The 22,526-nt window shown below is 41.2% G+C and overlaps 1 protein-coding gene across 1 annotated transcript in view; it reads right to left on the bottom strand.

Moving 5' to 3' along the window:
• The window catches only part of ADAMTS12 (ADAM metallopeptidase with thrombospondin type 1 motif 12), a 261,756-nt gene that overhangs the window by 133,223 nt on the left and 106,007 nt on the right, over positions 1-22,526 (bottom strand). The window contains exon 3 of the mRNA XM_006116518.5: positions 20,827-21,001. Coding sequence (XP_006116580.3) covers positions 20,827-21,001 — 175 coding nt within the window. The remainder of the gene's footprint in view (positions 1-20,826; positions 21,002-22,526) is intronic.

Below are 22,526 nucleotides of genomic sequence, written 5' to 3'. Positions count from 1 at the left end.
AAGGATAGGCAAGGGGAAAAAGGGAGGAGGTGTTGCCTTGTATATTAAAAATGCATACACTTGGACTGAGGTGGAGATGGACATAGGAGACAGACTTGTTGAGAGTCTCTGGGTTAGGTTAAAAGGGATAAAAAAACCAAGGGTGATGTCATGCAAGGGGTCTACTACAGTCCACCTACCCAGGCAGAAGAGGTGAATGAATCTTTTTTTTTAAACAACTAACAAAAGAATCCAAAGCACAGGATTTGGTGGTGATGGGGCACTGCAACTATCCAGACTCATGTTGGGAAACTGACACAGCAAGGCATAGATTATCCAAAAATTCTTGGACTTTATTGGAGACAGTTTTTTATTTCAGAAAGCTGAGAAAGCTACTCTGTTCTAGATTTGATTTTAACAAATAGGGAGGAACTGGTTGAAAATTTGAAAGTGGAAGGCAGCTTGGGTGAAAGTGATCATGAAATCATAGCATTCATGATTCTAATGAATAGTAGAAGGGAGAATAGCAAAATAGAGACAATGGATATCAGGAAGGCAGATTTTAGTAAACTCAGAGAGCTGGTAGGTAAGCTCTCATGGGAAGCAAGACTAAGGCTACACAGCAGGGCAAAAGTTGAATCAAACTACACATCTTCAGCTACACCAATTGTGTAGCTTAAGTCGAAATAGCTTACTTTGGCTTTTGGTGCTGTCTACACTGCAGGAAGTTGAAGAAAGAACACTCTTCCTTCAACTTTCCTTACTCCTCATAAAATGAGGGTAATCATAAGTTGGAGTAATAAGTCCTCCAGCTTGACATTATTTCAAAATAAAGGCTTGCAGTGTAGTCATACCCTTTGAGGAAAAACAACTGAAGACAGTTGGCAGTTTTTCAAAGGGACATTTTTAAGGTTGAAAAACCAAACTATTCCACTGGGTAGGAAAGGTAGAAAATGTGGCAAGAGACCACCTTGGCTTAATCAGGAGATCTTACATGATCTAAAAATAAAAAGGAGCCTTATAAAAAGTGGATCAAATTACAAAGGATGAATATAAGCTAATAATGCAAGTATGCAGGGATAAGCTAGAGACATAAAGCGTAACAAGAAGACATTTTACAAATGTATTAGAAGTAAAAGGAAGACAAAGGACAGGGTAGGCCCATTGCTCAGTGAAGAGGAAGAAACAACAGGAGATGCTTAATTACTTCATTTCCATTTTCAACAAGAAGACTGATGGTGACAGGATGCCTAACATATTGAATGCTAAATGGAAATGGGGTAGGTTTAGAAGTTAAAATAGAAAAAAAGAATTTAAAATTTACTTAGAAAAGTTAGATGCCTTCAAGTCACCAGGATGAAATGCATCCTAGAATTCTCAAGGAGCTGATAAAGGAAGTATTGGAGCCTTTAGCTATCATCTTTAAAAAGTCATGGAAGTTAGGAGAAATTCTAGGAGGCTGGAGAAGGGCAAATATAGTGCCCACTTTAAAAAGGGAAATAAGAACAACCCAGGAAACTACAGACCAGTCAGTTTAACTTCTCTGCTAGGGAAGATAATGGAGCAAGTAAGTATGGAATTCATCTGCAAACATTTGGAAGATAATAAGGTGATAACAGCCAGCATGGATTTGTATCCAATCTGATAGCTTTCTTTGATAGGATAACAAGTCTTGTGGATAAGGGAGAAGTGCTGGACATGATATACCTATACTTTAGTAAAACATTTAATAGGGTCTCATGTGACATTCTTATCAACAAGGGAAATACAACCTGGATGGGGCAACTATAAGGTGGGTGCATAACTGGTTGGATAACCATTCTTAGAGAGTAGTTATTAATGATTCTCAGTCTGGCTGGAAGGACATAACAATTGGGTTTCCTCAGGGATCTGTTTTGGGACTGGTTCTGTTCCATATCTTCATTGGCAGATATTGAACAGAGAGAGTACACTTATTAAGTTTGCAGATGATACCAAGCTGAAAAGGGTTGCAACTGCTTTGGATGATAGGATCATAATTCATAATGATCAGGACAAACTGGAGAAATGGTCTGAGATAAATAGGACAAATTCAAAGTACTCTACTGTGGAGTACGGAATGGGAAGTAAAATGCAGGACAATGTAGCACTTTAAAGACTAACAAGATGGTTTATTAGATGATGAGCTTTCGTGGGCCAGACCCACTTCCTCAGATCAAATAGTGGAAGAAAGTAGTCACAACCATATATACCAAAGGATACAATTAAAAAAATGAACAAATATGAAAAGGACAAATCACATTGCAGAACTTGGTTAGGGTTATAAGATCAAGAACACATATTCCTGCGCATCCAGAAATATAATTTATGCTATCATGTGGCGAAAGTGTCCGTCTGCTATGTACATTGGACAAACATCTCAGACACTTCGCCAAAGGATTAATGCCCACAAAACAGATATCAGACAAGATCACAAAGAGAAAACAGTTTCTTGCCACTTTAACCAGAAAGGACACTCTCTAAATGACTTAGCCACCTGCATTCTGCTACAAAGACCTTTTACATCTGCACTTGAAAGGGAATCCTCTGAACTGTCATTCATGTTAAAATTCGACACTTGCCAACAAGGACTTAACAAGAATTTGAACTATCTCACCCATTACCAAGACAGTTTCCCCAATTATCACCTGTAATACCATTAACTCACAAACATCCCACTCTCCCTACCTTTAATATCATCAATTCACAGACACTTACCTTCCTTCCTCCTCCTTCCCGGCCCCCCCCCCCCCCCCCGCATCCCCCTTCTGTTCTGCAATGTGATTTGTCCTTTTCATATTTGTTCATTTTTTTAATTGTATCCTTTGGTATATATGGTTGTGACTACTTTCTTCCACTATTTGATCTGAGGAAGTGGGTCTGGCCCACGAAAGCTCATCATCTAATAAACCATCTTGTTAGTCTTTAAAGTGCTACATTGTCCTGCATTTTGCTTCAACTACCCCAGACTAACACGGCTACATTTCTATCACTATTCTACAGGAATGGAAAGTAATTGTCTAGGAAGGAGTACTGCAGAAAAGGATCTTGGGGCCATAGTGGATCACAAGCTAAATATGAGTCAACTGTGTGACACTGTTTCAAAAAAAGCAAACATGATTCTGGAATGCATTAACAGGAGTATTGTGAGCAAGACAAAAGAAGTGATGCTTCTGTTCTACTCTGTACTGATTAGGCCTCAGTTGGAGTACTGTATCCAGTCTGGGCACCACATTTCAAGAAAGATGTGGCAAAGTTGGAGAAGGTTCAGAGGAGAGCAACAAGAATGATTAAAAGCCTAAAAAACATGAGCTATGAGGGAAGGCTGAAGGAACTGGGCTACTTTAGTTTAGAAAATAGAAGAGTGAGAGGGGGCATGATAGCAGTTTTCAAATATCTAAAGAGATGTTAAAAGAAGGAGGGAGAAAAATTGTTCTTCTTGGCCTCTGAAGATAGGACAAGAAACAACAGGCTTAAATGTCATCAAGGAAAGTTTAAGTTGGACATTAGGAAAAACTTCCTAACTGTCAGGGTGGTTAAACTCTGGAATAAATTGCCTAGGGAGGTTGTGTAAACTCCATTACTAAAGTATTTAAGAGCAGGTTGGATAGACATGTATTAGGGATGATCTAGACAGTGCTTGGTCCTGCCATGAGGGAAGGGAACTAGACTTGATGACCACTCAAGGTCCCTTCCAGTTCTATTATTCTATGGGTCTATGACATGGAACACGGCTTGACAATTCTCCCTTTCGGTTCATATACGCTTTGGTAAAGTAATCTCGTGCCACGTTAGGGATCCATCCATCACTCCTGCACACGTAGGAAATCCCAATAGGGCAAAACTATTCAGTTTGTTCTGCATATTCCCCAGAGTCATTCCCTTTCTTCACTGAAATCTACCAACTTGAATCACCACAGATTCCATGGTGGATTTTCCAACTCTGAACTGATTCCCCACTGATAGGTAACAGTCTGGCATTGCAAACTTCCATAGAGCAAACACCACTCGCATCTTCACTGTCAGAGCAGCTCTCATTTTAACATTACTGTGTTCCAGTTCCTGAGGAAAGCTCTGTATACGGTCCTGGAAACTGGCCTGCTGCATTCAAAAGTTCTGCAGCCATGGCTTGTGATCCCATAGCTGCATAATAATGCAGTCCCCTCAATCAGTGCTTGTTTCCTGGGACCAGAAATGGCACTCAGCTGTATTCAGATGATGCATGACTGCCAACAGCAACTGGGAATTGTTTCCCTCTATGGTTTGCAGCAGGACTGTTTGTGAGACATGAAGCATCTCCTGTCTTGGCTCTGGAAATACTGCAGGATAGGGAGCAATGTGTTTATAATGCTGACAACAATGCTGAGTGGGGTCCATGCTTCCTAGGCTACGGTATAAGTGTGACTAAGCCAGGCTTTCAAAAAAAGGTGAGGAAACTTGCATTGCTTGCTGTTAAGATGATGGAGAGAGAAAGGGAGGGAATAAATTGTCTCATAGGAAGCCAAAGCTATGTTCCCATTACCACCCATAAAGTTTTGGTCCCACGAGGTGTTACAAGCTCTCCCCAAAATCCTGTGGCTAGTTGCACTGTGGGATAGCTATCCTCAATGCACTGGTCTGTGCATCGATGCAAGCACTGATAGTGAGGACACACTCCACCGAGATAAGTATCGTGTGGACACGCACAATCAACTTAATTCAGAGGCTCAATGTCTGCTTAACTGTGTAGAGTAGACAAACCCATAGTCATGCAGACACTGCTGCTGTTCAACTGTGCTTAGGATCTTCTATAGGAAGGGAAAGCAAGGGCATGATTTACTCAACAGGCTCATGCCCAAGAGGTAAGATTTTTCTGTGAGTAATTCATTTTGTTCCATATCAACTCAGCAAGGTTTTCATCCATCTGGTATTCAGTAGGTCTGTTGCATGCACCAAGAACTTTCAACTGAACAGCAAATACAATGCAATTAGTATTTCCATGCTGGATCAGAAGACTGGTAAGTGGCAGCAGTGGTAGGTTCTCCTCCCACTGCAATCACAAAACATGTAAATTTCCCCTCCTTGTTTTCTGACCTGCTTCTGTCCCCATCTAACAAAACACATGCAGCAATTCTAGACAAGCTAGATGAACAGAGAGGTTTGCAAAACACTGAAGCACCATCAGAAGGAGAAATAAAAAGTGCAGTGAAGCAGTTAAAAAAATGGAAAAACAATAGAAATACACCACTGTGATGCCAGTAGATGGGATGACAGCTCATCTCAAGGCCCACAGCCTCATTGAACGCTTACGAATGCATAGCTAGAAACCAGTCTTGCTTACATATACTAGCATTACAAAAATAGATATTAGATGTTAAATTGACAAGAATGTGGTTAGACTACAAAATGCTGGTGGGCTGCTGCATATATTGATCTCACTTTTAACCTCCATAGCCCATGGTATAAAGTTATATTGAGCATTCACACTGGTGAGTTACACAATGACAGATCTTTACAAACAGGAAAAGCAGCATTGATTAAGATAAAGTTCTTGCCCATGATGCTTTGAAAGCAAATGAAATATTATGTAGCATCAAAAGTCAGACATCTGTTGACTGTATTTGTAACTGCCTCCAAAAATTGCTGGAGGAATAACAGGTTGTAGGGCTTTAATTCGAAATACCTGGTCCCTGCCGAGTGTAGACGTGGGCAGTTAATCCGGACTTGTAAATTTCAAAAAATGGCAACCGGCTGGGATATTTAAATCCCGGACTTGATTTGCAACTTCGAATGCCTACATTAGCTTCTCTAGTTCGAATTAGGGGGCTAGTATAGACCTAATCGTGACAAGGAGAAACTGAATCTCTTTCATGCTGTCTGGGTTCTGAGGGGCAAAAGATTCCTACAGGAGAAAAGAGATCCTTATGCAACTTAGCATAGGTTAGCTCTGAAAGACATTTTGAATAGACTGATTACAGTTCTGTCAACTTTTGAATCAAAACGCACTTGTGTATGCATGCTTGTTTACTTTAACCCATAAACAGCTAATTTCTTTTTTCCTTGTTAATAAACCTTTAGTTAATTACAAGTAAGTAAAAGTCTCTTGGTACTGAAGCAACCTGAATATTTTGTGATATTTGCTGTAAAGCCTTGTCTACACTTACTACTACAGGGATTGATCTCCCAGAGGTAAGGCCTGCTAAATTGACCACTGATCATGCTCCTGTTGACTCTGGTACTCCACCAGAGCGAGAAGAGTAAGAGCAGTCGACTCACCATGGGGATACCGCAGTGAGTCAAACTAAGGTACATCACTCCAACTATGCTGTTTACATAGCTGGAGTTGCATGTCTTAGTTTGACATTGCCTCCTAGAGTAGACCTAGTCTAAGTGATCATTTATCACTAAGTACAGCTAGCTTGGATGGCAAATAGACAGGAGAGCTCAAAGAGTCTGTGACTCCAGGCTAAAACTGTTTCAGTGATTTAGGAATTCCCATTTGTTACAGTGGTGGTGAAATTTAATTATAGAACATATCATCACTTTGTGGGGTCCGCTGTGATTTTGACAGTCTGTTCTGACATTGGCACTCTCAGTTGACAGCCTCTTCAGATAACATGACAGCCATATAATAGCTGAGCTTCTAAAAGCTCATGGGATAAGTGCTATCAAAGTATTAGAAAAAATATAAAAGCAGGTATGGGAGCAAAAGGAGGTATGAGATGAATAGCTAAAGGCCATATTTGTACCAATTCTGAAGAAAGGAGATTTGGTTTTGTGAATAATTATAGAAGTATGAACTTATCGTTAGTCCTGGAAAAAATCATGATGAAATTAACTGTCAGATTAAGGTCAGTTTTAGAGGAAGCAGTAGTAGGAGAACACTACAAACCAGGTCAATGTTGCATTGATTACAATGTGAGAATGGGGATTAAAGATATTTGTTGTTTTCATCAACTTAACAAAGGCATTTCATTTAGTTTGGAAAAAAGCATTATGGAAAGTAGAAAAATCCTTGCAATTATGAAAACTATTTGCAAAATCACCAACAATGCCATAAGAATGGATAGAAAATTAAGCCACTTGTTGAAATAAAGGTTGGATGTAAGACTGGAGAGCATGGCCTCACCTTCTCTTTCCCTGTGTTTTTAAACTGGATATTAAGAATGCTAGGTGAGTTGGAAAATATGGCACTGGATCGTCTACAGTTCAACTCCTTAGCTTATATAGATGATATTATGCAACTTGCAGACAGGTTTGAATTTACGATGATTTTCTTTGCTACCTTTGAATATTAGGCTATGTCTAGACTGCAGAGTTTTATCAGAAAAGGGTACGCAAATTGCACTCTGCAATTTGTGTATCTTTTTCAGCTTTTTTTTCAGAAGAGGCTTTTCCAAAATTTGGCCCATCTATACAGGATCAAATTTCAGAAAAATCTCCTCTTTCAAAACATCCCTTATTCCTCTCACTGAGAGGAATAGAGATACCGAAAGAACGTGCCTGCTTTTTCGGAAACTGTTCCAAAAAAGAGGATGCGTTCCCTGGATGTGGCAGAGCTTTTCCAGGATACCTCCAGTATCCCAGAAAAACTTTGCAGTCTAAACATAGCCTCAATGTCATCAACTTGACAAAGCAGTTGCATCTTGGTAAGGGGACAATAGATGAAGCAGAATTTTATATGTACCTAGGAAGCTTGATCAGTGTTGACAGTTCCATCAAGTTTCAGAAAAGTTGCCATGTTAGTCTATTTCAGCAAAAATAAGGAGTCTGGTGGCATCAGGGATCCTAATGGCAATAGGCAGTGAGTGATTCCTGAACCACCAGAACTGCAGCTTTTCCCTGGGCCTCTTTCCCAAACAACTCCTTCCAGTACCTTTCTTTTAGTACCTGATTACAACCTTCTACCCTTCTCTAGCTCACCCTTCCCTCCAGGCCCTTTGCTGCCTGAACCTCCCTGAATGAATGCTTTTTAAAACTAGCCCCAGCAAGCCCTTAATGGGATGCACAGGTGATTAGCTTACTGCTTCTGGCAAGATCTTATCTGACTTCAGATTCCTCCTGATTGCACTGCAGCAGCCCCTGCCCTGGTTACTCAGGCTATGTCTAGACTGCAAGCCTCTTTCGAAAGAGAGCGTCTAGACTACACGCGGAACTTTCGAAAAAGCAAGCCGCTTTTTCGAAAGAAAGCAGCAAGTGAGTCTGGATGCTCTCTTTCTAAAAAGCCCTGTTTGCTTTCAAGAACGCCTTTTTTCGAAAGAGCACTTTCGAAAAAAGGCATTCTTCCTCGTGCAATGAGGTTTACCGCCATCGAAAGAAAAGCCGCGTTCTTTCGATTTAATTTCGAAAGAACGCAGCTGCAGTCTAGACGCAGGTGAAGTTTTTTCGAAAAAAGGCTACTTTTTTCGAAAAAAAACCCTGAGTCTGGACACAGCCTCAGGGAAGAGAAAACTGTTCACTCAAGGTGGCTACATCTACACTGTCATGATTTTCCGGAAATGCTTAAAATGGAACAGTTTTCCGTTATAAGTATTTCCGGAAAAAGAGCATCTACATTGGCAGGATGCTTTTCCGGAAAAGCCCTGTCTCTGGAAAAGCGTCCGTGGCCAGTGTAGACGCGCTTTTCCGGAAAAAAGCCCCGATCGCCATTTTCGCAATCGGGGCTTTTTTGCGGAAAAGACTACTGTGTTGTCTACACTGGCCCTTTTCTGGAACAGTTTTCTGGAAAAAGGACTTTTGCCCAAGCGCGAGCAGCACAGTTTTTCCGGAAAAGCAGCTGATTTCTTACAGTAGATCGTCAGTGCTTTTCCGGAAATTCAAGGGGCCAGTGTAGACAGCTCGCAGCTTATTCCGGAAAAGCAGTTGCTTTTCCGGAATAAGTGGCCCAGTGTAGACACAGCCGGTATGTATACACTTGCAGCCTATTTCGGAATAGGGCTGCACATGTAGGCATTCGGAATAGCAAATCAAGCCTGGGATTTAAGTATCCCACGCTTGATTTGCATCTTCCCAGCCGGGCGCCATTTTTTAAATTTACAAGCCCGGAATAACTGCCCGCGCCTACATGCGGCAGTGAAACAGGCATTCGAAATAAAGCCCTATTTTGAACTACCTGTTATTCCTCCTGCAATGAGGTGCCTAATTTAAATCCCTCTGTGAAAAGAGGGATGTAATCTAGACACACACTGTGTACGTATAGACTACAAGCCTCTTTTGAAAGAGGCTTTTTCGAAAGAATCTTGTGAAAAAGCTTCTTTCAAAAGAGATCGTCTAGAAAGCAAGCACTTTTTTCAAAAAATAGAAATGCTTTTTCGAATGAGAGCATCCAGGCAGTCTGGATGCTCTCTTTCAAAAAAGAACACTTTAAAAAAAAGGCATTATTCCTCATAAAATGAGGTTTATCGTGGTTGAAAAACCCGCCGTGTTCTTTTGATTTAATTTTGAAAGAAAGTGGTGGCAGTCTAGACACAGGTTAAGTTTAAAAAAAAAAAAACGCTGTAGTTTAGACACACCCTCAGAGACCAGCATATTTACCTGTCACCACACTGCAGCAGCCAGCTGGTCTGGATCTGTCCCAATAGAGATAGTCCAGTTTATCCAATGTACATGGCAGAGGGGCACTGCTGACACATGGTGGCATATATCACAATAGTAGATGTACAAGTGAGCAAGATTTTGATGGCATAGTTGATGTGTTTAGGGAGCTGCAGGGACAGTACCTTCAGATAGGGGCACCACAGGGAGAGGATCAGTCTATGCTTCATGGTGGAAAACATGTATAAACCTCCTCCCACTCCCCTCCCTGGGTTACTCAGGAGCAGGTCACACTCACAAGTGTGCCTGGGCACCTGATGTTTTAACATAAAAGGAGAGCCTGAGTACCCCAGTGGCAATATTGTTTACTTGGGGTTTCCCTATCCACCCCTTTGTTGCAGTACTTGGCTCCTACAGAATATACAGTAGTAGTACCTCCACCTGGCTGGCCCTTTTTCACACTTATGGTGTGCCATGGGAGCCTCCAGGACTAAAATTATTCCAGTAATAACTTGGAATTAATGCCAAGACAATAATTATAAATACAATATATCTAATTGATTATATTAGAATTATCACACCTTTACTTAACAACTTAAAGAAAGAGGGTTGAACAGATTAAAAGTGAACAAAATAAATTAAGAAATACACAGAAAGAAAGATAATTTCTCTATCTGGCATTTGCACTGCCACCATTTATCCCACCCCAGAGTGTGTGCTCCTCTGGATTTAGAGTCCCAGACACTTGCTTGCATGGGCATGCTTGGAGGTCTGCAGCTGGAGTGGAGACAGGTCCTGTGTGTTTTAGTCCAAGCTAAGCAGCCACCTGCAAAATCCCTCTGCCACTGGAGCAGGCTCCACCAAATGCCAGCAGCTTTGGTTCACTGGGCTGGTCACTCTGCCTCCCTTTGGACCCAGAGTTAGTCTATATCTCTGAGGTCTGTCCCAGGCAGCACTTTCCCAGACCCCGGTTACTCACTGTTTCCTCAGCTGTGCAAGTTTATGTGTAGCCCTTCTCAGCCACAGGCACAGCCAGAGTCTCTCCCCTCTAGGGACAATAAGCAGCCTGCTAGATCCAAGTCCTGCAGGCTCAGTCCCATGCTCTAGCTGTAACACAACAGCTCCTGGACTGGACAAAGGGTCCTCCACAGCAGCCTGACTCCTCTCTCCCAAAATGGAGAGCCTCTCTCTCTCTCTCTCCCAAAATGCCCAGACGAGCCCCTGCTTCCTCCTTTTTCCTCAAGGGCTTATGGGACTTGTAGTCTCTAGGGCTAGAGTGCAGCACAAAGGATCCTCCCAGAAAAAGTCAGAGGCCCCTTTAGTAAGGGGACTACACATGGACAGGAATAAATGGTGATGCTGTACTACTCCTGTATCTGCTCTGGCATGCAAAAACAATGTCAAGATTTCTAATTTTTCATACTGATTCAAGAGAAACAGATTTTGAATTCTTTCAATTATTTGGTGGATGAAAACATTTCCCATCCAGCTGTACCTAGGACTAATGTGTCAGCATTACTTTCAATGCTTTGATTCCCAAGAATGAAATCTAGAAATTACACAAATAGAAAAAGATTTCTCTAAGTTGAGAGCAGGGAGAGTTGCTTGAAGAGAAAAGCAGGAGACAAGGAAAATGGAAGGCAGGGTTCTATACTTAATGAGATGCACAGTAATGATAATATAATTCCTTCCACATAGCATTTCTGCTTATAAAATCATAAACTTTCTGAAATGTACAGGCCCCAGCGATATTCATTTTAACCAGACCTTGAAAGCAGTGAAATGTGATTACTTGATCCAGCTCTGTCAGCTGCTATGCTATTGTTTTCAGCGTATGGTAGCGGTAAACCTCTAAGGGTTCTTCTGTCTGCAGAGACAAGCACTCTTTTTATGTTAATTTCAGTGCACACTGCTCCTCAGGGAGGCTGTCTGTGCCCACGGAAGATTTTTGTGTGTGCACCCTGCTGTTCTTAGTTTAAGAAAGATCATTCTAACAGAGCATACTCATTTACTCTCTATGTATGGCAAATATGTAGTACCTCTTCTATAGAGGTTTAAACAACTCTTACATAAAGCAAAGTAACAGGCAGAAAGATGTTCCTTCCTTTATATTTATCACACTGACTTAATCCTGTAACGCAATTTGTATACCTGAGCTTTTCCATTGGGAGTTTGTCATAAGGAAGAATGGGCCAGATGTTTTAGAGAAGCTAAAGAAAGAGTGAGACCAACCAGTTTTTTATATGGTTAAACAGAAAATATACAAATACTGGATTATATTAGTGCAATTCCATTGGCAGATAAGTTAGTTATATAGGATGCAGCAGAGTGTGGCTGGTCAGAAAGACTGTTTATATTGGCTAAGTCTCTAATATTTTCCAAAAAAGACAAGGCCATCCTTTGAAAATAAATGGGTGACCTGGTTTCTTTCATTTCTAAGACAGAAAACAAAGAACTGCACTGTCAAAAGTCACAATTTATGCCATACATTTAAGGAGTCTTCTGATGATGGTAAGTTAATCTTCAAAGAGTCCCCAGCATTCAATAAAATCTTACATTCAGAGGTATCCTGTAGGAAGTACAAAGGTCATTTAACCACTGTATTTTAAGGCCTTTTATCCCATGCGGTAAGTTATTCAGCAAGCACTGGAGACATTCTGGGGGAGGGAGTGTCAGCTGCCCTGTACAAGATGTTGCTCCATCTGGGTACAAGCTCGAACTAAGATACCACACACACACACACACACACACACACACACACACACACACACACACACACACACACACACAACCATTCAGGCATGGCAGTTCCCAGGCCAGCATTCCAAAAGGACTCTCTGCTTGCCACTCACACACACACACACACACACACACACACACACACACACACACACACACACACAACCATTCAGGCATGGCAGTTCCCAGGCCAGCATTCCAAAAGGATTCTCTGCTTGCCACTGTCCCCACAAGAACTTCTAGGAATAGACACACACATCTAAGATCGTGTAAGAGGTTTTCTGCTTATGAAGTTTCTGACCTACATACGGAGGCATGAAGTGGATCTAATGACCCTCTGTTTTTAGATGCTTATTCAAACTAATGCCAAACTCAGTCTGTGATTTCAATGCCAAAATGAGGGCACCAGAGAAGAGGGCTTTTGCTTCCATGAAGTTCCTCTGGACAGGAGTTGTTAGGGTGCTTAAACTAAGTCTTTTGTACCTCAGCTCTAAAATACGCCAGGTTTCTGGAGTCACTGAGGGCATGTCTGCACTGCAATTAAACACCTTGGGCTGGCCCATGTCAGGTGACTTGAGCTCATATTTCAAGACTGTTTAATTATGTAGCATAGACATTCAGGCTTGGTGGGTTCTGGGACTCTCCTCCATTGTGGTATCCCAGATTCCAGGCTCCAGCCTAAGCCCAAATGTCTATATAGCAATTAGACAGCCAAGGCACTGGAGTCTTTCAAGCCTAGGTCAGCTGACATGGGTCAGCCACAGATGTGAATTACAGTGCAGACAAACTCTGGGTAGCAGACACAGTACAAGAGATATTGTGCCAAACAGGCCTCCAGCTACTTTAACAGCAACACCACTAGGCTACTGGCCCTTGAAGCCTAAGGAGCAAGAAATATACATTATTTCTTGTGTGTAGTTTGATATACGCTAGGTCTACACATATGGTAGCATACAGTGCACTGGCATTACACATGTATCTAGCAGAGATGCCACTTCAGATTTTGGTACTGGGGAGCCGACCTGTGCATGCCATGATGGAGAGAGAAGCTAGTGAGAGCATGGGGGGACAGACTGAGGACATGGGTTTCAGCATTCTTACTGAGAATGCTCAGTACAAGAGAAGCACCAAATGGGAGAGGAGAAACCAACCCCATCTGCCCTCCTCTCAACACACATCACCAACACAAGGGCTATTTAGGTACTAGAAGACTCTTCTCTTTTTTTTTTTCAGATATCCTAGCAGTTAACTGACAGGAACACTGTAACTAATTCCTATATAAAAGAAAGCAAATTAAATAAATATTAGACCCACTCAGCTCTAACAATAACATATTCTAACATCTTGTGGCAAGTCATTTAAGGGACACTGGTTAACCTTAACATTTTAATGTATATTCTTACTTCATTATTAACTTACGGAGAGAGACAAACCCCAACAGGACTCCTGGACTCTATCTCAGCTCTGGAAAGGGAGTGGGGTCTGGTGGGTTACACCAAGGGGGAAGATACATTTCAGATCTATATATGAATATCAGAATGGCCATACTGACCAATGGTCCTTCTAGCCATGCATCCTGTCTTCCAACTGTGGCCAATGCAAGGTGCTTCAGAAAGAATAAACAGAAGAGGCAATCATCATGATCCATCCTCTGTCATCCATTCCCAACTTCTGGCAAACAGAATCTAGAGACACCATCCCTGCCCATGCTGGCTAATAGCCACTGATGGAGCTATCCTCCTTGAACTTATTTTGTTCTTATTGGAACCCTGTTATAGTTGGGTTTTTCCACCATCTTCTGGCAAAGAGTTCTATAAGTTGATTGTGAAAAAATAATTTATATTGTTTGTTTTAAACCTGCTGCCTATAAATTTAATTGGGTCAGCTTCTTGTGTTATGTTAGCGAAGGAATGAATAACATTTCCTTATTCTATTTTTCCACACCATTCATGATTTTTTAGACCTCTAACAAATCCCCCTACCCTTTAGTCATTTCTTTTCCAAGATGACAAGTCCTAGTCTTGTTAATCTGTCCTCACGTGGAAGTTGTTCCTTACCACTAATCGTTTCTGTTGCTCCTTTTGTACCTTTTCCTAATCCAATGTATCTTTTTTTAGATGCGGTGACCAGTTCTTCATACAGTATACAAGATGTGGACATACAATGACTTAATATAGAGGTGATATGGTAATTTTTCTTATTATCTATTCATTTCCTAATGATTCCCAATATTCTGTTAGTTTTTTAATTTTTAGAATGCCACTGCACATTGAACAGATGTCTTTGGGGGAACTATCCACAATGATTTCAAGATCGCTTTCTTGAGTGGTAAAGGTGAAATCTCCGAAGCCCGTGGTCAGCTGGGGGCTTCCCTGCTGACCCTGGGCTCCATGCAATGCTGCCACTTTGAAATGCCATGAGGAGTCCAACACCAGGCTCTCCATGGCATTTCAAAGTGGCAGTTCCGCACAGAGCCTGGGGTCAACTGGGGACTCCCCAGCTGATCCCAGGCTCCAAGCAGTGCTGCTGCTTTGAAATGCAGCAAGGAGCCCAACGCTGGGCTCCCCACAGCATTTCAAAGAGCCAGCGCCGCACTAAGCCCGGGGTCAGTGGGAGAACCCCTAGCTGATCCTGGGCTCCACACAGGGGGCTACATGTGACAGTGAAAGATTCTGGGGAGGCCATGGGACACTATGCTCCTAAAAATACCAGGGTAGACATGGGAAGCACTGCTTGGGTATGCAGAGAGCCTATCCAGGAATCCACTGGGAGTTCAGCCAATGTAGGAACCTCAGTTTATTCTACTCACCTAAGCCATGTTTCATGGACTACACTGCTATTTATAGCATGGGCATGCAGCAACTGTACTCTACACTCCAGCGAAGTGTAGACAGAGTCAGATAGATGCATACACTAAACCATCAGAACCAGAAAACCTAATATTTTTTAAAAATCCATATCTGACATTGTCCTAATATATTTCTATGTTCATTCTTCTAAAAAAAAGCCACCATAAGAAGTTTAAACAATTTATGAAAAGGAGAATTTTTTTAAAGTCATCTAGGAATTTAAGATTTTTAACACAAACACACAAAAACTTTTCTAGAAATGTATTGTGCCTGAAACGTACTACAGTAAAGTTAGTCAGGCTTTAAATGGCTCAGCATTAAATATTTCTTTCCACCAACAAGCATCTCCATAGTTATTTCTTTCTCAAATCTGTACAGAGAAGCAGAAAGCCCTCTTCTGCAGAGGAGCTACCGGACATACTGAAATATTAGTGCCATAGGGGACTAAACCAACTCCTATTGCTGTCAGTGGAAAAATATCCATAGATTCCCATAGGAGCTGGATCAGCCTAACTATAGGGCTTCTACAGTAACTGCTCTTGGTCTCTAAGCGAAGATTAATATTTCATTTCCTCTTGAGAGAGACTTCACATTCATTGAAACTAACTCATGCTCTTTGAAAAAAGTGTGCACTATCAAGCAGTCCGCCAGCGTAAGAAACTTTGCTCAGCCAAATCACAGACATAGATGCTGGAGTTTGGGGTACTACCACACCTCTTCACTTGAAGTGGATTCCATCATATACAGGATTTGCAGTTTGATTCAAAGGCTTTCAGCACCCTCCATCATACAAATTGTTCCAGCCCCCTTGACCACAGGTAGAAAAAGTAACTTCCATTTCTAAAGTCAGCTATAAAACAATCAGAAAGCAACAGCTGGTTTAGTGAATCCCCACAATGACTAAATTCAGAATCTGAGATAAGGGAGATTGGGAAGCTCAGTGGAAGAATTATTTTGCCCTCTTTACAATACAGATGACTCAAGTCCAACCCTGGTTTTAACTAGTTTGAAGGAGAGTTTTGGACAGAGGAAAATAAACAAAACACACCTCCTCTGCACATTCCATCACTTAGAATATGAGAAAAAAGACGTAGGAGGCTTCAGGCTCCTGGTGCTATAATACAGTGAACTCAGCAGCAATTCCTAAGTACTATTTTGATGTGAAATTAGCTTATGTGGAAAGTGACTGGGAAGAAAGGAGTGAAAGAGAAAAGATTTTCAGCAGTATACTGATGTATTAGAACTATGCGTTACCTAATGTTATACACAAAAAGCTATGTTACAAGAAATTAAGGTTGCAGAGTCAAGCCCTCCAAAGTTAGTAAATGCCAGAATTAAGGTTGTCTGTGCAGCCTTAATTTGGTCCCTTTCTGTGCATCCATTTTGAGATAGTCTTTCATAACATGATTCCATACTGTTTTTGATACAGGACCCCCACCTCTTCAGTGCACAGAATGAACACTGCTAACTTCACGTGAACCATACAGTATTTCTTTCTCTTCGCATTGTTCCATGGATTGCCCTTGGCTGTAGTTACTGCACACTATTCAAACCCTGCTCTGAAGACAGAATTATTAAATTTCCTCAAGGGCATTTCTATGCCTATATACCATCCAACTGCTTCACAAATATTAATTAACTTTCATACAACTAGTGAGCGCTTAGGAGGTACTATCCCCATATTATATATATGGGCAGCCGAGGACAAAGAGATTAAGGTCCAAAGTAGCCATTCATTTTGATTGCTCAACCTGAATTGCCTAGGAATTTGAATTTTCATAATACATTGTACTTAGCAATGTAGGGCATGTTATATATTCAAGCACAGCTCCCATTGACTGACTGTTCATGTCAGCAAACAGCAAATATTACTCAAGGTTTACAGCTGTAAAGGCATGTATGAGGGCTGAGAGAAGAGGGAGAGACTGTCTGCTCCTTTTACTCCTCAATTAGCAGTACATATAATAAAAACTTCAGCAGTAGACATGGCTCAGAAAGACAGGAGACTAATTATTAATCTTTCATCCCTGGAAAAGAATTAGCCTTTTTAACCACTATAATTTCAAACATATTCTCAAGCTGAATTCACTGCAACTCCACTTCTAGAAATTTGTGATTAACGTAGACACAATCCCCTCATCAGACTTCCTGCCAATGAAGGTTTCTTTCCTATAGTATGTTTACTAATGTTGTGTCCAGGCTAGACTGAAAAATTTCCACTAGTAAGGAACAAATGCAGGTGGTGGAAGTAGAACAGTCAACATTCTAATCAGCTGTGTATTAAATACTGCAATTAGGAGAGAACAGGAGCACTCTGTGGATAGGTTCCATTATTCCAGGGTCTTCTAATCAACAAGAGTTATATTCCAAAGTAGTGGCAGATTTAGAATTAGCGAGGTCCTACACTCAGCTTCATTTTTCGGGTCCTCCTGGGGACCCCCATCAAGAAAAAAAACATTCCCTCTTCCTGTCCCTCAAATTTTTCATTCTTTTTTCTTCATCCACCTCCTATATTATAAGTAGTAAGAAGTAAATGAAGTGAGGTACTTGATTGTTTTTGTAGTCTTACTTTTTTTTCCCACAGACCACCTGAAAACTGCTGAGGGTCTTGGTGGACCACTTAATGATCTTTCCAAGTATTGTTTGTACCATTAGCTAACTATTGTAAAGTGCTTTGGGTAAGAGCGCTTTATTTAAAAAAAAACACATCGTAACTTTTCCTCAGTCCACCTGAACAGAGTTCTCAGAGAACAGTTTGATAACTTCTGGTCTAGGTGAAAGCTTGAATTTGAATTAAGCTAATGCGAAAAAAGAGTAAAAATAAAATGCATAGATGACACATGAATGGAAAAATAAAAGTTAACTTCTCCTGAAAAAACTTATTCAATTTGAAAAAAAAATTATTCAGATAGCTTTCCTTCTACACTTTTTCTTTATAAAATTGTCAATTAAGTCCTCATAAGTAATATTTTGTAAAAAAACACTTTCAGTTGTCAGTCTTGCTTAACTGTCAAATGTTTCTGACTCATATTTTGTAAATAATTTTAAATTCATTTCAATACAGAAAAAAATGTTTGTCAGAAGCATTTGTGACAGGTATTAGTAAAATATATTTTCAGAATAGTTTCTACATTTGGAAATGTTCCCCACAAACCATTATGTACAAGTCTATACAAATCAATTGGTGATCTCGAAGCACAGATCTCATCATTTCTGATAAAATGAATGAAATGTTTCTATTCACTTTCAAAACATTTGTGTCTATGTCTTCTTGGGAGAATTCACTTAATTTCTCACTGTAGTGGTTTTTAGCATCTTCATCTTTATTTCTGTCAAAAAACACACAAAATAAATGAACACTTTTCTTTAGAGAGTTACTTCCACTCTGCAATTGCACTATTATTGTGTCACACATAATACTGATGGTCTCAATGATGATCTTCTCTTTCTTATCAAATTGATTTCATTGTCTCTAGTTGCAACAAAAAATAGCTTCCTGGTTTTTTATGCTTCTCATCATATATCTCAGAGGAACCTATATTTTCTTGTAATGTGAACATGTCGCTTCCTTGGATCTATAATCATTTCAAATGTCCATGACAAAACTTGTAACCGAAGCTAATAATTGTGCAGCATTCAATAAATGTGTATAAATTTTTTGCAGTAATTTGCTGACAACATTAATTCTTTGAAGTAAATAGTTCCACAAAATAGTAACAATAGCAATATTTTCAAACTTTTCTAAGGATTTTGCGTTAGTTTTTGCATATCGTTTTTTGGAATTTGAAGTGCCTATGTCTAATAAGGTTCTCTTTATAACATTATAGTTAATTTTCAAAGTCAAAACAGCATCTGCAGGAGCAGACCTCATAGTGTCACAAATTCTTTTGACTGTCAAATGTTTTCCCTTTTCCTGCTCTAAACATGATTGTAGCATGCTCTACCGATGTGTAGAAACCGAGAGAAAAAAAAAGCATGTGTGTGGCTTTTAAGGAACTCAACCACAGAGATGATAATATATAGAACCAATAGTTAAAACATGTTTAAAAGTCTCAGAAGGGAGCCATGCTAGTCTGCAACTGAAAAACAAGAAATAGTTCTGCAGCACCTTAGAGACTAACAAAAAATGTAGATGGTATCATGAGCTTTTGTGGGTACAACCCACTTCTACAGAATGAATGGAGTAACAGGACCAGGGTACAAATAAATAGCAATAGCATAGTCACTTTTAGAGCCATTAGTGAGTGGATCTGAAAGTGACTGTAAGCTAGTCTGCCACAGAGAGTCAACAACAGGGAGTCAACAACACGGCCGATGGCCCTTTATTGCGCTTGCTTGCGCCTTCACCTCCACTGGATCCGTCGGTCAGCGGAGTAGGGGGGTTTGGGCCCGCCCCCTCTCCGAACCCCGGCCCAGGGCCCTAAAGGCAGGGACCCACGGTCCCTCCCGAGCGGATGGGGGAAATGCCCCAAAACACACCCGCTCACGGGCTCCACGACCCTGCCCTGGGCTGCTTCCTACTCCACCAGGCCTCCCGGCCCGCCTCTCCCACGTTGTCCCGTCTCACCTCTCCCTTCTTCTCCCTTCCCGCTGCTCCGTTCACCTCCTCCCCCTTCACCGTGCCGGCCCCAGGTTTAAATCCCCCGCCGGCTCCGCTCCCCCTGTCCGTCATTTCCTCTGCGACGCTCCTTAGCCTCCCTTCCCCCGTGACCTCATCAGCCCGCGCCTCCCTGGCCCCTCCCTCCTGGGCCTTGTCTGTCGGCGCCCTTTGCCTCCCGGCGCTCCCCGCACCGGGTCCTGGTGCGTCCGCGCAGCCCAATGTGTTGGGCCTGTCCGGGCTCCCCGCCCCCCGGTGTGTCCGCCCGACGTCCCCCCGAGCGCCCTGAGTGCGGGGCGGAAGCGCCCCATCACAGTGACTATATTTTTACAAAACAATTTCAAAAACGAGCTTGAGAGAGAAGCTGCAGAACTTGGTTTCATTTACAAGACTGACACCTGTAATCAAGATGTGAACAAAGACCTTCCCTGGATGGGCGGCTACATTCCACACCCTAATGACATAAAAAGCTAAGCACCAGGGTATTTATAGCCCACTCTATCTGCCCAATTTAGCACAGACATTCTAATTGACAATATTTTTCCTATTTTTTTCCTTCTCTTTCCCTGCTATTTATTTGTATCCTGGAGCCCTTACTTCATTCATTGTATCCATGCAAGCTCATGATACCATCTACATGTTTTGTTAGTCTCTAAAGTGCTGCAGAACTATTTGTTTTTAAGCTAAAACATGGTATGATTTTGTTTAGTTTTTTTCTGATAGTGTGAATGGGAAGATGGTATCACTGAAGTCAGAGTGTAAGTGCACCTAGATACACTGAAATCAATGGGATTCTGCTGATTTACACCAGTTGAAGATTTGGCTGCAAGCATCTGGACCTATTTGAGTACTGTCTGGGTGTGACTGCAAAAGGGCTGCACCAGGAATGGATCAGATGGATACTCACAAGCTTTACCTCTAATGAAATATAAAGTTGAAATCACACTAAGCTTAAAAATCATACAAGAAACTCTAAATATCAGATACAGTAAGTCACAAAACTGTATTTATGGCACACCTTTCAGTGTAATGCACTTGAAAAAGAAGGGTGTAAATATCTAGGCAGGAAAGGTTAGATTAGGTTAAATAAGTCAGCAACAAAAAAGCAAAAAGCTCCAACAAAATTCATACCAGTCAATCCACAAACTTGTGCCTTGCCTGTTGTGGTCTCCCGCCGTTGCCTTAAAGCATTTTGAGGGATATTTGTCCTGTAGATTATGTGTGGGTGTGGTGTTCCATCTTCCACTGGATGCTTTTTAACAGGCTCAATGAAGTAGTCTCCATGAGGCAGATGGAAATATCCAGTCTGAAAATAAATACAGAAATGTTAATTTCAACTGCATCTGTCCAGCACTGGGATTCAAACAAGACTGAAAGTAGATGAACATAGCTTTAAACATTTTGTCTGTAGTCCTGTAGGACCTTAGAGACTAACGTGTGCGTGCGTGCATGTGTGTGTGTGTGAGAGAGAGAGAGAGAGAGAGAGAGAGAGAGAGAGAAAACCCACTACCTGAGATGAGCTCTCTCATGATAGTATATATATTTTTAGCAGATGGTCTCTCATATCAGCAGCTTTGGGCTTTTCTGATAAGTTAGCAATGTTTAACTCAACAGTTTTATACAAAAACAATAGCTGGATTTTTACTCCTTTTATTCTCTTTGTAACATAGCATACAAAAAGGGGAACTTTGAAGTCTTGCTAGGAATTCTTGCTTAGGAACTCAGTACTTGAGGGTAATAACATTGGAGGACACTGCTTTGGCAGCTTGCTAGCATCATAGTTCTGCTGTGCCCAGCATACATGAGTTGTTCAGATAAACACCTTTCTAAGAACCTCTCTCCCTCTTCATCAAGGCAAAGTTATTCAGACTCCAAAAACTGCCAAAAGAGCAAAGTTAATCAGTCAAAATGCTGCATCCATCATACAGTAGAAAAGTCTGCTTTTGTTTTTCTAGGGCTGTGCATCTAAACAACATAACTTGTATAGTAGAGAGGCTATTGCATAATGGGGAAGAATAATTCTCTCCACTGCAGGCATTACGGGATGAAATTCCATGGCCTATGTTATACTGAAGCTCAAACTAGATGTTCCTGGTGATCACTTACAAAAGCCTTTACTCCCCTCAGAAACAGTGAAACAGGGGTGTTTATTCCCATAGGGTATGTCCACACAGCAGCGTTATTTCGGAATAACTGATGTTATTTCAAAATAACAAAATGCATGTCTACACAGCAAGCCATTATTTTGAAATCATGTCAACATGGAGGACTTCTTACTCCAACTCCCGTAACCCTTATTTCATGAGGAATGAGGGAAGTCAAACTAAGAGTATTCTTCCTTCGACTTCCTGCTGTGTAGACAGCGTCAAAAGCCAAATTAAGCTATTTCGACTTCTGCTACACAATTGACGTAGCTGAAGTTGTGTATCTTAATTCGACATTTGCCCTGCTGTTTAGATGAGCCCGTAGATTTTAAGGCCAGAAGGAGCTATTATGATCACAATCTGCACAGCACAGACTAGAATTTCCCCCAGTTTCTCCATCAAGCGCATAACTTCTGGCTGAGCTACAGCATCTTCAAATGAAGACACGCAATCTTGATTTCTTAGGTTTGCTTTAAAAATCCCAGCCCTGATTTTCTATGGGCTTCATTGGGAATTAGGCACTGTCCTGGAGAACTTGGTTCACTCTCTCCCGCTAGCCACATGGCATTCTGAACAATGCATTTAAACAGGAAAAAGCAACTCTCGTCAGCATACCCATTGAACCAGACTTGCTTCGGATCCAACACCAAGCCACACATCATAATGCTTGTAGTATATTGAGAATTC

This window comes from Pelodiscus sinensis, chromosome 6, assembly GCF_052426305.1.
Source record: "Pelodiscus sinensis isolate ZL-2025 chromosome 6, ASM5242630v1, whole genome shotgun sequence".
Classification (NCBI taxonomy): Eukaryota; Metazoa; Chordata; order Testudines; family Trionychidae; genus Pelodiscus; species Pelodiscus sinensis.
Note: the sequence above shows the minus strand (reverse complement) of the source record. Positions and strands in the feature narration are given on the sequence as shown.